Raw genomic sequence first — 14,475 nt, 5'->3', positions numbered from 1 at the left:
CAGAAATGGCCGCAAAATGAGTTTTGCGTCAGGAAAAAAACAAAACCAAACGGGGGAGGGGGGGGGGAGGGGGGAGAGAAAACCCCGCCGCCGCCACTCTATTTAATTGGCGTCGCCTCCCGTCTTATTTTCAAAGGCGCTCCGTCCTCCGTTTTCCTGCCGCGGCTGGATGCTATCCACGCTTTTATTGCATTATTTGCTGATTTGTGGTGTACGGCCGGCCGCGTCGGTACCGGTGGGCGCTGTGTGCCGAGCCGTCGGAGACGCACGCGCTCGTAAGTCATTAAGCGGGACCGGGGCGCGGGGCCGCCCGTCCCCCGGCGCCTCCATTTCGGGCCGCTTCGCTCCGACGCGCTCGGTGCCGTCGCGCCACGGAGAGGAGCGCAAATCGCCTCGTTACGCGTTTACCGTTATCTGCGCCATCGGCGGGTAATACATGACATCATTTCAAACAAAGAGCCTGTATGTTCATTACACGCCACTGGCGGCCGGTTAGTTTTGCATGGTTTTTGTTTGCTGTTAATTGCTTCCTGTTGCTCATGCTGTCTTAGTATCATGTTGAATCCCTGGCTGTTATTTGCTTCAGAGTGAGGTCAGTTTTGTGATGCCAACAACCCGTGTGTGTGTTGTGATGGTATTGAGGCAGGTTCATTTCTGCTTGGAAAGTTTGAACGTCTCCTTTCAGGAAATGGATGCACGAGTTGAAATTTCCTCCATTAACAGTGAAAGCAAAAACACTGAGTAACACTGTTGAAATTGGGCTTTCCTCTCCTCTCGTGCCTGTCCCAGGGCGAGCTTTGTACCACTGCGAGAGTGTTCTGTGGAATGCCAGAACAGATGTTTTGGGTTTCGTTTGCCGAACGTGACTGAATGTTTTATCTTTTCAAGAAAAACGCTTTGCGTCATAATCACCTGGCATATCCTCACGGCTTACCTGGAGCTGTGATCTGGCACCTCCTCAGCCAATTACAGAACAAAAGGGTTTGACCTCAGCTTTGCGCGACCGTCTAATACGCTGAAAGCAGTGCCAGTTCACAGCTAATTAGCTGAGTAATTACAAAAAGGAATGCTTTAAATTAAAATGTTATTTTTATAAAGGTATGTGTCAGTACACATTCTCTCTCTCTCTCACACACACACACACACACACACACGCACGTGCAGATACACACACACACAGACACACACACACGCACGTGCACACACACACACACACACACGCACGTGCACACACACTGTGTTGATTGCACACGCTGCTGAAAGGCTTTGTTCTTGGGGCTTTGTTTCTGTCAGCTGATACCAAAGGGTCTTTTGTTGAAAAAAAAAAGAAGCATTTTCTTCAAAAAACACGCATAACACATCTACGCCTGTATGACATTGTTTGTTTGTGCAATTTGTGTTAGTCTCTCATCAGATAATGTATTACTGAATGCGCCACATCGGTGGTAGCGTTTCATGAGGGCTGTGAGATGCTTTTGTTTCAGACTGACTGATGTACCGGTGTGACTGAGCCCAGTGGAGGCCGGTGTTTGTTTTAATGTACCGCCCTGCAGACCGTGGTCGGGTTTCACCGCGGCCAAAGTGCCAGGAACGCGTGTAATTAGAGCTTCCCCGACAGCGATGGCGGCGGCTGCGTCCGCGTCGCGCTAGCTGTGGGAGCCGTGCGGGGAGAGAGCGCACCTCACCCTGACACCCAGCCCCATCCCTTCCATTCCGATCAGCATCCAGACGCTGCGGTCTCCGGCCCGTGCATCCTAATGCAAAACCAACGGGGAGCGCGGGAAGGCAGGAGAACGCATTGCGCTCGATATTTTTTTTTAAATGCGTTTTTTAATTTCATTTTCACGGCGGATTTATTCGACCCGGCCTCGGACGGCGAGGCTTTCTCTCCCCGCCCCCTAATTGAGAGGCGAAGGCGGCCGTCCGGCGGCGGGGAGGCGGCTCCGCGGGCTCCTCCGGGGCGCCGCGCCCGTCATTTGTATTCCGCGCGCGCATCGCAGGAGCCTGCGCCGGAGCCTAGTTACCACATTTCCAACATAGTAACCGCTCACCGAGAGGACCAAAATGGTGGTCACCGCGCAGACATTTCAATAACAGCTCTTCCGCGAGGCGAGGTAGCTTGGGGGGTGGGGGGTGGAGGGGGGGCAGAAAGAGGATAGATGTGGGTCTGCGTTCGCCCTTTACAAAAGGCGGCTAGTCAGAGAACAAGGAGCAGCATTTTAATTGCATTGATTGTTTCTAATGGAGACACTGCGGGTGGGTGAAAAAATGACAATAAGATGTGCAATTTTTTTTTTTCTTCGTCCATATTCCCCCTTTTTTTTTTTTTGCTCTTATTGGGAAGCCAGTGGCAGCTGCGGTCACATGACCGGCGTGCTTGCCAGTTAATTGGTGTTCCTCATCGCCGGGCGAGGAGAGCTGCCTTTTGGGAGCGACGTGGCTCTGGAGGTAGAACAAAAAAGTATTTAATTGGATGTGCTGGATTCCCCCTCCCCCTGGTTTTGCTGGTGTGATGTGGCGGCGCTCCGACACGGTGCGCCTCGCTCGCCGCAGACGGGGCCGGAACGCCGAGGAGAATTAAAACGGCCGCTCGCTTCAGAGAGAGAGAGAGAACCGCGTTTTCGTTTTCGCGCGGATCGACGGATTGTAATGCGAGCCCCGTTGTGAAATAAATGAGGTCTCGCGCCTGCTTTGTTGTCGCCGGGTTTCGACGGCGGGCGCGTTGTTGTTGTTCTGATGAGCGTCTGAAGCTCCGGTCCGTCCGAAGCCTCTTCTCAGGCCTGCGTTTCTGACGCTCTGCAGTAGCCGCTGCTTATCGGAGGCGTGCGGCTCGGTCTTATCAGAGCTCCTATCAGGCTCTGGATGTGGAGTAGCAGCAATTAGCTTCCTCAATATTAAGGGACCTCATGAAGTCCCTGATCTAGACTGATGGTTAATTTGCCTTGGATTCAGCGCAGTGGCAGCCGATTGGAGGAATTAGCGAGGATGACATTTGAGTTATGCCGCTGTTTAGCCTCTGCTCGCGTTTGTTGTTGTACAGAATCCCGTTACTGCAGAGATGTTTCTCTTAACACATTCAGCCACCGCTGACGTTAATTTCCCTTCTCCAGCCAGATTTCTAATCATTCCGGCAGACCTTCTTTATGTCTCCTCATTTATTTATTTGGCCTTTTTCGCGCAGCGAAATTGTAAGAACGCGCCCAATCAATCTGCGGGCCATATCGCCAGCAATTAGGAACCGTGATGTGTGGAACAGAATCCATAATGCTGAGAAATCCATTAGTTTTGGAGTGTCAGGGAATAAATTGGAGCTGCGTTTTTTTCCCCCCCTTTAATTCCAACAGGATCTGAAAGCCGTTGGTGCCGCCCCCCCCCCCCTCCCGCCCCCCAAATTTCGGTTGATCTTATTAAGGGCTTTTTTTGGCCGCTCTGCTTGCGCACGTCTGCGGTTGTCAGGGGCGACGTTCTGAGCCGCGGGGCATGACGTGGGCCACGCTGCCCGCTTCGGAGGGGGGCACCCCCGCGCCCTGCGGCAGGAAGCGGGTCGGCTACCTTTCCCACACACCCCCCCGCACCCCCCAACACCGCACAGAATTACCCACTCACTGATGAGGTCAGTCAGTGTTAATGTGAACTTGCCACAGAGGCGCTCGGCTTTAAGGTCCCCTCACTGAGACACTGTTCATCTGAGTAGCTCAGATATAAGGGCGTCTGTATTCCTCCTTCCCCCTCCTTACCCCCACCGCCCCCAGCGCCCGCAGCCTTGTTCCCTCCGCAGCCCCGCTCCCACTCAGACAGGAAGGAAGCAGCGCTTGCTGCAGCCCGGCCAGGGCCCGTTTCCCTGAGAAAGGCCTTTCTGGATCAACAGTTGTGCTGCATTTTAACGGCGGCAGTGAGGGTGATTCTGCTCTTCCGCACATCGATGGCGACGCTCGTGACTGCATTAAGCATTAATGCGCTACAGAACCGGCAGCGCTGGCTATAACTCCAGGTGTCCCGGCCCGGGCGAAACCACGAGGTCTGCGGCGGCTGCTGCAGTGCGGAAGCCTTCGCCCTCTCCTCTTTTTTATTTTATTTTTTTAAACGAGGGTTGTTTTGAAAAAGAATACCCTCGCCTTTTTTTTTTTTGTCACTGCATACTTCCTGAAAGCGCTTTGTAGATAAAGAAACCCTTTTAGTGGTCTAGCCTGGATGTTGTTCGCAGCTCAGTCAAGCCCAATAAATCAGATTAAACTCCGAGGTGAAGGGTAGGCTTATAGAAGCAGGAGGGCTTGTTATTATTCATGTGCAGAAGGCAGCATTGTCTGGGAGAACTGAGCGGGGGCGGGGTGGGCGGGTGGGGGGGGCGAGAAAGGGAATAGAAGTGGGGGGTGGGGGGTGGGGGGTGGGGGCAGGGGGCAAAAAGCATCTGACATAAGTATATACTAAAGTGTCAGCTTTAATCAGGTCTGAGGTCATCTCTTCCTGCACACTATTGATATCTTTATTGCTCTCCTTTCAACTTGGAATTTCCCGGCCCGGGCCCCGGGTGGATGTGTCGGGCCCGGCGGCTGGGGGTCGGCCCCCTGGCCAGCGGACATGTGAGTGGCATTAGGCCGGGAGCTCGTGCAGGAAATGCCTCGTAGGAAGCGGGGCTTGCACGCTCTGAGCCCCCGCACCTGGTCTCTGATTGCGATCGGGGCCATAAATACCAGCGGTGGAGAGGCCCAGAGCTGCAATTCAAAAGAGGTGCTCCTCCTCCTCCTCCTCCTCCTCCTCCGCCTTCTCTTCCTGTTCCTCCTTCTCCAGTGACTCTGGTGAATTGGCTGCGGGTTCTCAGATGAAGTTGGGTCAGGTTGAGATTTTCTCTCTCTCTCTCTCTCTCTCTCTCTGTGTCTCTCTCTGTCTCTCTCTCTCTCTCTCTCTCTCTCTCTCCTCGCCACGCTCCCGACCCCCCGTCTCACGTAGCGTTCACGTGTCAGTGAAAGGAACCTTATTTCTGTTCATTTCGCTCCGTATGAGAAAGGGGGTCCAACTGCCTGCCGCTCGGGAAGAGGGAGCCTTCTTCCGCGCACTCTTCCTCGCGCGCTCTTCCTCACGCGCTCCGCCCCCGCAGCGCCTCTCTCGGGAAGCGGCGGACGGCTCGGGCGGCAAGAGCCCTGGAGGGGCCGGCCTTAATGAGACGGGCTACCTCAGAAGAGCATCCGCTCCGGGGCCGCACACCTACACGCCTCCCATTAATCCTCACCTCAGAATCCCTCTCTCTCTCCCCCTCTTTCTCTCTCCCTCTCCCTCCCTCCCTCACTCCCTCTCTCCCCCTCTCTCTCCCTCTCTCCCTCCCTCCCTCCCCCTCTCTCTCTCTCTCTCCCTCCCTCCCTCCCTCCCCTCCCTCCCCCCGCCGGAGCAGGGAATGTTATGAATAATAACGGCGGTGTCCGTGACGCTCTCGTCCCGTGTCCGTTGTGGTCAGATGGGCTCGGGAGGGGCGCGCGGCGCCGCGGTGCTGGGGCTCGTCGTTCGCGGCGGCGGGCTTTGCCGTCGAGAGGGGGGCGGAGCTTGCTCCACGGATCTGCGGCAGTGCGTCTGCGCATTTTCCCATAGCCTATAGCGCGCGGCCCCTCGTGCTCCGCAGTGGCGCGTAATGGCGTCGGGCCCGGAGAATTGGATTTCCGTGTCGGAATTGAAAGTGGGCGTTTCGGGGCAATTCGCCACCGACTGAAAGGATCCCGGGGGTTCATTCGCTCACTCCTCCCTGCCCCTCGCCTGACTTTGTGGGGGAGGTGAGAACGACGAGAAGGACCGAGGGAAGCTCCGGTCTGCGCGGGTAGAACACGGAGCGTTCGGGAAGAAGGGGTGTCGGTGTGAAACAGTCGGAGCGAATCCTCGGGTTCGGCGGTGTTTGGCTCCACTGTGAACTGAACTAGTTAACCCCCGGGCTTTTGTTCCAGTACAGCGGTTGTGCTGGGTTTTGTTTTGCAGGTCACCGTGGAATAGCCCCTCTGAACCGCCCAGTAAGGATTTCCTCCTGAACAGAGTAAGGCAGAGTCATTTACCATAACGTTGGCCAAAAAATGACATCTGCATAGCTTCCTGTGTGCGGTCTCGGATGGACAGCGAGCGCCGCACATTTCAGTAAAATAGCTCGCGTGGGTTATTGTCAGGGGCGTCAGTGCTTTGTGTGCTTTGTCCCACAATGCATTGCGCGGCGCAGTTTTTATGCTCTGCTGCTATAAATAAACGGGTTCTTGTGCGGAGGGATTGTGATGGGAATATTACCCCATCGCGTGCAATTAGAAATGATTGTTGGTTTGGTGGTGTGCTTCTCTCTCATTCTACAAGATTGAGGACATGGATGCAATGGACTAAGTTCTGAATTACTTGTCTTTTTTGCATTTGGCTGTATTTTGGTGCATGTAGCTTTTCAGCTCTGTTCCTGGATTATTTTCAGTGCTATTAACTAGTCCAAGAACTGCTCCTCAGTCTTCAGATTGTGTTGTCGGTCTTACTGAGCAGTCTAATGTTTTCAGTAAGCAGTCTGTTATCCCAGCAGTGCTCTGAATTCTCAGAATTTGAGCTGAAGAACTTGTTTTCTTTTCCACCTACTTATTTTAATACATTTTTAATGTTTAATGAATCAGGAAATAAAATGTGCGGAGGGTTGGGTGGGGGGGGTGGAGATATCAGAACTGAAAACAGTGAGAGAAGCGGGGAGTAAAAAGCTCATTTGCGTGAATTTGCCCTTTTCCCCCTTCTGTTTTTTTTTCTTTTTCTTTTTCTCCGCGCGCACTGTGAAGAGCAGGCGCTTTAATGAAAAGCGCTGCTGTCTGCCCCGGGAGGAGGAATGTGACAGATGTGCTCAGGGCCGTCTGTGACAGGGAGGGGAAACCAGGACACGGCCGTCCGCCGCATTCACCGCTGGTTTATTTTGGATAGAAGGCGAGAGAACGCTCCCCTCAGCCCCCCCCCCCCCCCCAAGCCGAGAGAGATTGGCTCCCTGACATTAACGTCTTAGTTCTTAGGGCTTTACGCATTGTTCCACACAGGCGATGAGACGCCTTAAAGATGTGGTGTGTGTGTGTGTGTGTGTGTTTGTGTGTGTGTGTGTGTGTCGGGTGGTCGGTGTGTGTGTGTGTGTGTGTGTGTGTGTGTCTGTTTGTTTGTGTGTGTGTGTGTGTGTAGGGTGGTCGGTGTGTGTGTGTGTGTGTCTGTTTGTTTGTGTGTGTGTGAGTGTGTGTGTGTGTGTGTCTGTTTGTTTGTGTGTGTGTGTGTGTGTGTGTGTGTGTGTCTGTTTGTTTGTGTGTGTGTGTGTAGGGTGGTCGGTGTGTGCGTATGTGTGTAGGGTGGTCTCTGTGGTTTTGTGTGTGTGTGTGTTGGATGGTATGAAAGGTAGTATGTATTTTGGAAGCTCCTCTTATATACAGGGCAGTGAAAGAAGCTTTCCTCCCTTCTAATCTGATCAAAAAAAGCAAATATCACTATCTCTTACTGCTTCAGTGATTTGAAAGGCAGATTTTTTATTTTTTCCCTCTGTACAGTGGTAGCCGGGGCTGTCTGGGGCTTCCGTGATTGGACTGCTGCAGCCGCGGCCTCAGCCAGTCAGGAAGGCCCTGCTGCTTTTAGTGATGGGCAGATTTTACACCGCTGCAGACCTTTAAGGGAAGACACAGCCGCTGGGCCAGCTCCCCTCTTATCCGCGCAGGCTCACCTTTTATGTGGAGACTCATCTGTGCAGTTAGTGCACGGGTGCTACTTGTATTCCGTGGAAGGAGATTCGATTTTCTTTTTAAACGTGGCTGTAGCATCGTAGTCCTTTTTTCAGCCTTGATGTATTTCTCATTCATATGCACATAGCAACTAGGCTACCAGGCTGTCTGTTTTGGGCCAGATTGTTTTGCTGTAACATTCGGATGAATAAAATCAGGTCTGTCACTAAATGCATGTATTGAAAGTCATATCAAATCAGACATATTCAGATACCTATTTTGTACGGAGTTTGGTTTCTGTAGCGCTTTCGAAGGTGATTGTCAGTGTTTCCACGGGAACCGGTTTGTATGAAGATCGGTGACGCAGTTTCCTGTGAGCCGGGTCTGGGTTTTTGGCAGGGCTCAGTTTTGCGCGCGGCGGCGGCGGCTCCCCCCCCGCCCAGCTCGCCGTCGCCAGCGCGTGTCCAAAATCAACACGCCGCTTCTTCGCAGGCATCTGCTGCGAAGATTTCCTCCTCAGAAGAGAAAAGGCTGCCGGTTGCGTAGCAACCAGGTCTTAAAATTTGTAGTGTCTTTCCATTTGCGGCGCCTTCGAGAGAGAGCCGGCTGTCCTAAATATCGTCTCTTTTATAACGCCGTTAGATTCATCCTAGGTGCTTTCTGAATTTTCGTCTGAAGCAAAGAAAATGTATTCTTTTAATTTTAGAGAAAGGCTGAGTATAATGCTGAGTATAACTAGGCTACCCATTAAGTTATACTACAGTGCGTTGGTATTACGTGAATTTTATTTCTTTTTTAAATCTATTGTAGCTTTTAGTGGCATGTTATATTATTTAATAAGGAATTTTATTTCACTGGAAAATTAATTCCACAATTCAAAAAAACAAAAAAAAAAAACCATCCGCAGATTTCCACGCTGATGCAAGTCTGAGTAACATTTGTTTTAATCCCGGATTTGCATGTCGTCCCATCAGCCCGCTCTCTGCCGCGCCCCCCCCCCCCCGTTTCATGTGTAATAAAATCGATGGGGACTTGGCGGAATCCAGTTTGCCGTGGCCCTGAATCAGAGTGCGCTCAGTTCAGTACACAGGCCGCTAGGAGGGTCTGCTCTGAGTGGAGTTATATGATGCCTGCGCAGCGCCTGATCTTCAGACTGCGCAGACCTTACGCATGCGCGAGCAGAGCAAGGCTAACCCTCGCGCCGCGTTAGGGCGCTGCTGAACATCCACCGCCCCCCCCCAACAACCCCCCCCCACTTCCCGCTCGCTTTCATTTTACGCTTTTATTGGCAGTGCCAAAAAATAAAAAACGTAGCGGCGCGCCCCGTGCCATCGGAAACGTGGTACGTCCCACGCCGCGGCGTCTGAACGCCGGTCGTCGGGCGCCGTTTCCTCTCGTTGTGGTGTCGCGCGGCGAAAGAAGCCCAGAGCAGCATCAGCGCTTTATTGGCTCTGACCCGGCGGCAGGCCTGAGACGGAGCGTAGCGTCATCGCCAGGGGTCGTGCGGCTATGACTTTCCCTCTCTCTCTCTCTCTCTCTCCCTCTCTCTCCAGACCCGGTGTCATCCCCCCCACTCTCTCTTTCTCCACGCCCCCTGCCCCCGCGTTTCCGCTCTCTGATTGGCCCGTGTTCCTCGCAGCTCAGCTCTCATTGGTTTAACCTCTGGTTTGACGGGGCGGTGTGTCTGAAAGGGACGGCTGCTGCGGACAGGAAGCCACGGTTTAAATCTAACAGATCAGTGAGGCGTTTCCTGTTGACTCACACGCATTGTTTCAGAGCTCTGGGGTGAAGCCCGGGTCACAGTTGTGTGTGTGGGCGCCTGCGTGCATGTGTGTGTGTGTCTGTTTGTGTGTGTGTGAGAACAGTTGAGGCTGTAGCCTAAAGGGTAGAAGACGCTTTGATTCAGGTGCAGGGTATTTTTGAGCCTCCTCTGACGATAAGCGCTGCCAACCACAGCGAATCTACCCTCACCGCCTCGGCCTGAAATCATTTTACCCCCCCCTCCCCCCCCGCTCCCCACTGCAGACAGTGTTTCACAGTGATTTGGGTACATGGGACTCATGTCCACGTGTAGTGCTGTTGAACAACCACACATGCAAAGCAAGTTCAACAGAATCAAGTTCCATCAGAAAGACTGTTGGGAAATATGAAGTACTGACAGGATACATGTGCTTAGCAGCTCAGTGTAATGTAATGCTTTTAGTGTCAGTTCTGTGTGGCTGTTTTGCAGGCTCCACTTTGTGGCACATTCTTGGAGCACACCTCCAGCCCGTAGCCCGTGCTGTCCTGTCCGTAGCGCTCAAGCCGTCGCAGATATGGCGGGCAAACGCGACGTCACGAAGCATTAGTTGCGCGGCGGTGGTAGCGGAGCGTGCTAGCGGAGCGTGCTAGCGCTCCTCTTGGAACGCCCCGCTGTGCTGGGAATACCTCGGATCGTCCGCTCAGCCAAACAGCGCAGGTTGGGAGCTGTATGGACCAGCGCTGCCATCGATACTTAGGAGAACATATTGAGCGCTTTGGCTGAACCTCTTCTTTTGTTGCCTTTTGCAGTCACCCGAGATGTTCGTACTGTGGGGTGTCTGACAGGCGTGGCTCTGAGAAACGGGCAGGTTCTGAAGGTGTTGGGAGACGACGTGTGAGGGGTCTGACTGCGGGAGCCCGCACCTCTGACTGCCGCACGCCTCACACGGACGGGCTTTGGCTGCACTGTAATGCGCAGCTCCTGCAGTGTGTAAACGAGCGAGTGAGTGTCAGAAAAGTGCCTATTAAGTAAAGAGGCCTCGGGCAGGGGCTCCTCTGATTGGCCGAGACACGAGGTGCGGGGCAAGCAGCAAGGCCTCCAAATGTTCGAGGACTCGGGACGAGTGAAAAGAAATGTTTAAGTAGACTGCGATGAGCGCGGAGTGGGACGCCTCGGGACAGTGTGTGATTTTGGATCTTGTTTGTTTTTTTCTTATTTACTTTGGTTTATTAACTTCTCACAAAGGGGTGTGGCAGTAAATGATTTTTTCTTTTCCCAGCAGAGTCTCTTTCCTCTGCCCTCGTAGCTTTGTGTGTTTAGCCGTGTGGGCTCACCACCGCGTGCCGGGTCTTCACTGTTTTTCCCTCCAATATCAATAGAGTCTCAGCCGTCGCTTGGAGTGACCTACTTTTCCCCCGCGCCGGTCGCTGAAGGAGTCTGCGGTGTAATTTTCAGAGCTGTTCGCCGGCTTTAGCTGGCATTAGCGTGCGTGCTCCAGTGTGTCCTAAGAACCTGAAATATTTCATTTCGCCGCGTGCGCCGTTTCTGCCGAGCTGTCAGAAAATGATCGCGGGCTGGGGGGAGAGTAACCTCTGGAAAACGAGTAAATAAACAGGGGAAAAGAAGCAGGGGCAGGGGTCAGAGTCTGGAAGCGGCGCTGTCCGAGACGCGGAGCGCTTCTCTGGGTCTCGGACCAAAACCCCCCTGTCTGACCCCCCCCCCCGGACGAGGCCTTGTGTCCCCCCTTCCCCTTCCCCCCCTCCCCTCGGGCTTGTGCACCCTGTCATTAGGAGCCCGGTTTGCACATGCTCCCTTTGTGCGAGTCGGACATGCCAGCAGAGCATGCCAGCCCGGCCTCCGCTGTGCCCGCTAATCCCCTCCGCTGGCACCGTCGCCGCGGCCCGAGGGGTCAGCGCCTGGATGCCGGGCGCAAACATTCCCCCCTCGCCGCCTCCCGCGTCCCGCATGTCAATTTTTAATGAGGCTGAATTTTTTACGCGGTATTAGTGCCTCGTGAGAGGGCAGCGGCCGCCTCCTCCTCCCGAAACAGTGCACCTCATTGTAAATGTTTAATTATGAGCAATGGGAAGTGACACCACTCCAGGATCTGGAGTGGGGTGAGCGAGGAGAGCTGGCCTTGTTGAACCCCTCTCTCTCTCTCTCTCTCTCTCTGTCTCTGTCTCTCCCTGTGTCTCTCTCTCTTTCTCTCTCTCTCTCTCTCTCTCTCTCTCTCACCCTCCCTCTCTCTCTCTCTCTCTCTCTCTCTCTGTCTCTCTCTCTCTCTCACCCTCCCTCTCTCTCTCTCTCTCTCTCTCTCTCTCTCTGTCTCTCTCTCTCTCTCGCTCGCTCTCTCTCTCTCGCTCGCTCTCTCTCTCTCCCTCCCTCTCTCTCTCTCACCCTGCTTCTCTCTCTTGCCCTGTCTGTTTTTCTCTCTACTTCTCTCTCTCTCTCTCTCTCTTACCCTGTCTGTCTCTGTTTTTCTCTGCCTCACTCTCTTGCCCTGTCTGTTTTTCTGTCTGCTTCTCTCTCTCTCTCTCTCTCTATCTCACCCCCCCCCCCCATGTCTCTCTCTGTTTTTTGCTCTCCCTTTCTCTCTCTGTCTCTCTCTCTCTCTCTGGCTGTGTGGGCAGCAGGGGAGGACTTGTCCTGAGCCGCGCGGGGGGGGGGGGGGGGGTCATGCGCGCCCCTGCTGGAACGAGGCCTGCTGACATGCCTGTCCTGCCTGCTGAGGGGGGGGGGGGGGCTGGCAGCCCGCCCGTCGGAGGAAGAGAGAGAGACTGGCCCGGGAGGTGGGGGGGGGAGGGGGACGCTGCCTCACCCCTCACCCCTCACCTGCTCCGTCTCCTCTCAGGGCCTGCCACGAGGCCTTCACCCAACCGCACGATCGCTCAACCCAAAAAACACACACAACTGGAGAGACGGCGGCCGAGGCGCTGAGAACGCAGAGGGCCTTCGCTGTCCTCTCCGCTCCGAGCGCTCGCACGTTACGCAACCGGCGCCTGTGTGCTCATCCGTCATGTGTGATTGGTCATTCAGTTGCGCAACGGACGCGGCAGCTGGTACCGTTCCTGGCTTCTCCTGCCTTTCTCAGAGCATGTGTCCGTTCACTTATCTAAAGTGTTGCTGGAAAGAGTCAAGCGGCGAGGCGTGTGTGTGTGTGCGTGTGCGTGCGTGCGTGCGTGCGTGCGTGCGTGCGTGCGTGCGTGTGTGTGCGTGCGTGCGTGTGTGTGCGTGTGTGTGTGAGAGAGAGGAGACTCTTTCAACCGCACGCAGATACAGCTTTAACCACGTGCAGGTGGTCTTAACCGCGTGTGGACGTTTCCGCTGTCCTAAAGAGGGACTGATCTTGAAGCGAAGTTTGATTTAAAGCGTTGCGGGCGGGAGCCGTCACCGCGGCGACCGACGTTTTTCTCATTTGAACTGAAACGTGAAGCGCTCACCTGCGCTCTGCGAAAGTATGCGACACGAGCATGCGATTCCGCCGCTCGCCCGCCGCAGACTCCGCCCTGCGGACCCTCCCCTCCGACGCAGTCCCGCGTAACGGCCGCTCTCGGGGAAAGCCTCGCCACGAGCGCAGGTCCAGTAAAACTCAGAGAATCTCTCACGCCGGCGCTTCACGCTGGGATCCGCTCCGAGCCTCCGTCCGGTCTCTCTCTCGCTCGCTACAACCGGCTCCGCTAATCCCTTCAGCCGCCTAGCGAAAGTGAGAAACGGTGTGGCTTTCGCGGGGCGGTCGCTTGGCGATAGACGAGCGGCCCGGATTGGCCGCGGCACGCCGCCGCGCGCGTTTTACCTGAGCCTCATACACCAGGCACTTCCATCTCTTATTTACGGGCACAGGCCAAGGGTGGAGTTACCTCCGCAGCATCCTTCCCAACGTGTCAGGCTGTTTCAGACACGCCGCCCGGATTGTATCGTCTTTACCCTCGCCGACAAGACAAAATATTTTACGTTTTTTTAGTGTGTTTTTCGTCCTTGAGCCTCACTCTTTTTGTTTCCAGTGTGTCAAAGTTCAGAGAAAATATTTTCAGTAACGAAAGTCCTCAAAGCCAGATTTGTCTGCAGGTTATTATCGGCTGTTACTGAGGTGGTTCACTTTTTTATCTCTGAAATCTGTGAGCGAAATGAGCTTTGGTTCCTCAGTGCTGACCGCCTGATTTAATCATTAATGGCTGCCCTTCACTTCTTCTCCTAGCTGTGTTTGGTTTTTATTTGTGTTTGACTGCGGGGTGAAGCTGAAGTGTTTGACATTTGTGAACTCATTTCCATTCTGAAGTTCTGCATTGCACTGAAGTAATTTGACACGCATGCTCTCTGCAGGATACTGTACGGTACTGTAGGAGCGCCCAGGCTACATTCACTCAGCGTGGTGTTCAGCGCTGTAGAAACGCTCAGGCTCTCTCTTACTGCTGACCCCACGCATCCTGTTCCTGAGGAGTTCCCAGAGGAGAATGTTACGGTCGCACGTGCGTGAGAATGGAGGAGTGGGTGGACCTGTAGAGCCCCAGGCCTGCCTTGCAGGAAGAGGTGGAACTGTAGAACTCCAGGCCTATTCTGTAGGAATATTGGCTAGGTGAAACTGTTGTGTTGATCCACAAGCCCCCCCCCCCCCCCCTTGAAGGACTGGGTGAAACCATAGAACCCTGGGCCCGCCTTGCAATCTTGGCACACACATGGCTTGAATAAATACTTGCGTTTTTCTTTTTTTTTTTGGTTCAGCACTAAAAATACAGCTTGTTTGAGAAAAGGAAGAAAAATGTCATTTATCCCAGAGGAAGTGTCGGCTGAAAGAAATGTGGAAAAACTTGCGCCGGTGTTTGTTCAGCGCAGCTGGAGAAAAGCAGCGAGCTGGCGCTGACGCAGAGCCCTCTCTGTCCCCCCGCAGGTGTACGTGGAGTTCGACGACCTGGAGTGGGAGAAGCGCGAGTGGGTCAAGGTGTACGAAGACTTCCAGATCTTCCTCCTGGAGCACCAGCTCGTCTGGGCCAAGAGGAAAGAGAGCGCCCAGGTCCAGGGGACCAAGGCCAAGCAGATCCAGTGGCCGGCCCTGGT

General features: G+C 54.2%; 1 protein-coding gene across 3 annotated transcripts in view; it reads left to right on the top strand.

Annotated features, from left to right (window-relative positions):
• Window positions 1-14,475, top strand: part of jmjd1cb (jumonji domain containing 1Cb) — a 104,094-nt gene that overhangs the window by 30,043 nt on the left and 59,576 nt on the right. For all 3 annotated transcript variants that reach the window (XM_035403271.1, XM_035403270.1, XM_035403269.1), the window contains exon 2: window positions 14,309-14,473. In XM_035403271.1, the coding sequence (XP_035259162.1) occupies window positions 14,309-14,473 (165 nt within the window). The remainder of the gene's footprint in view (window positions 1-14,308; window positions 14,474-14,475) is intronic.

The sequence above is a fragment of the Anguilla anguilla genome, chromosome 2 (assembly GCF_013347855.1).
Source record: "Anguilla anguilla isolate fAngAng1 chromosome 2, fAngAng1.pri, whole genome shotgun sequence".
Classification (NCBI taxonomy): Eukaryota; Metazoa; Chordata; class Actinopteri; order Anguilliformes; family Anguillidae; genus Anguilla; species Anguilla anguilla.
This window is presented reverse-complemented; position numbering and strand designations above follow the sequence as displayed.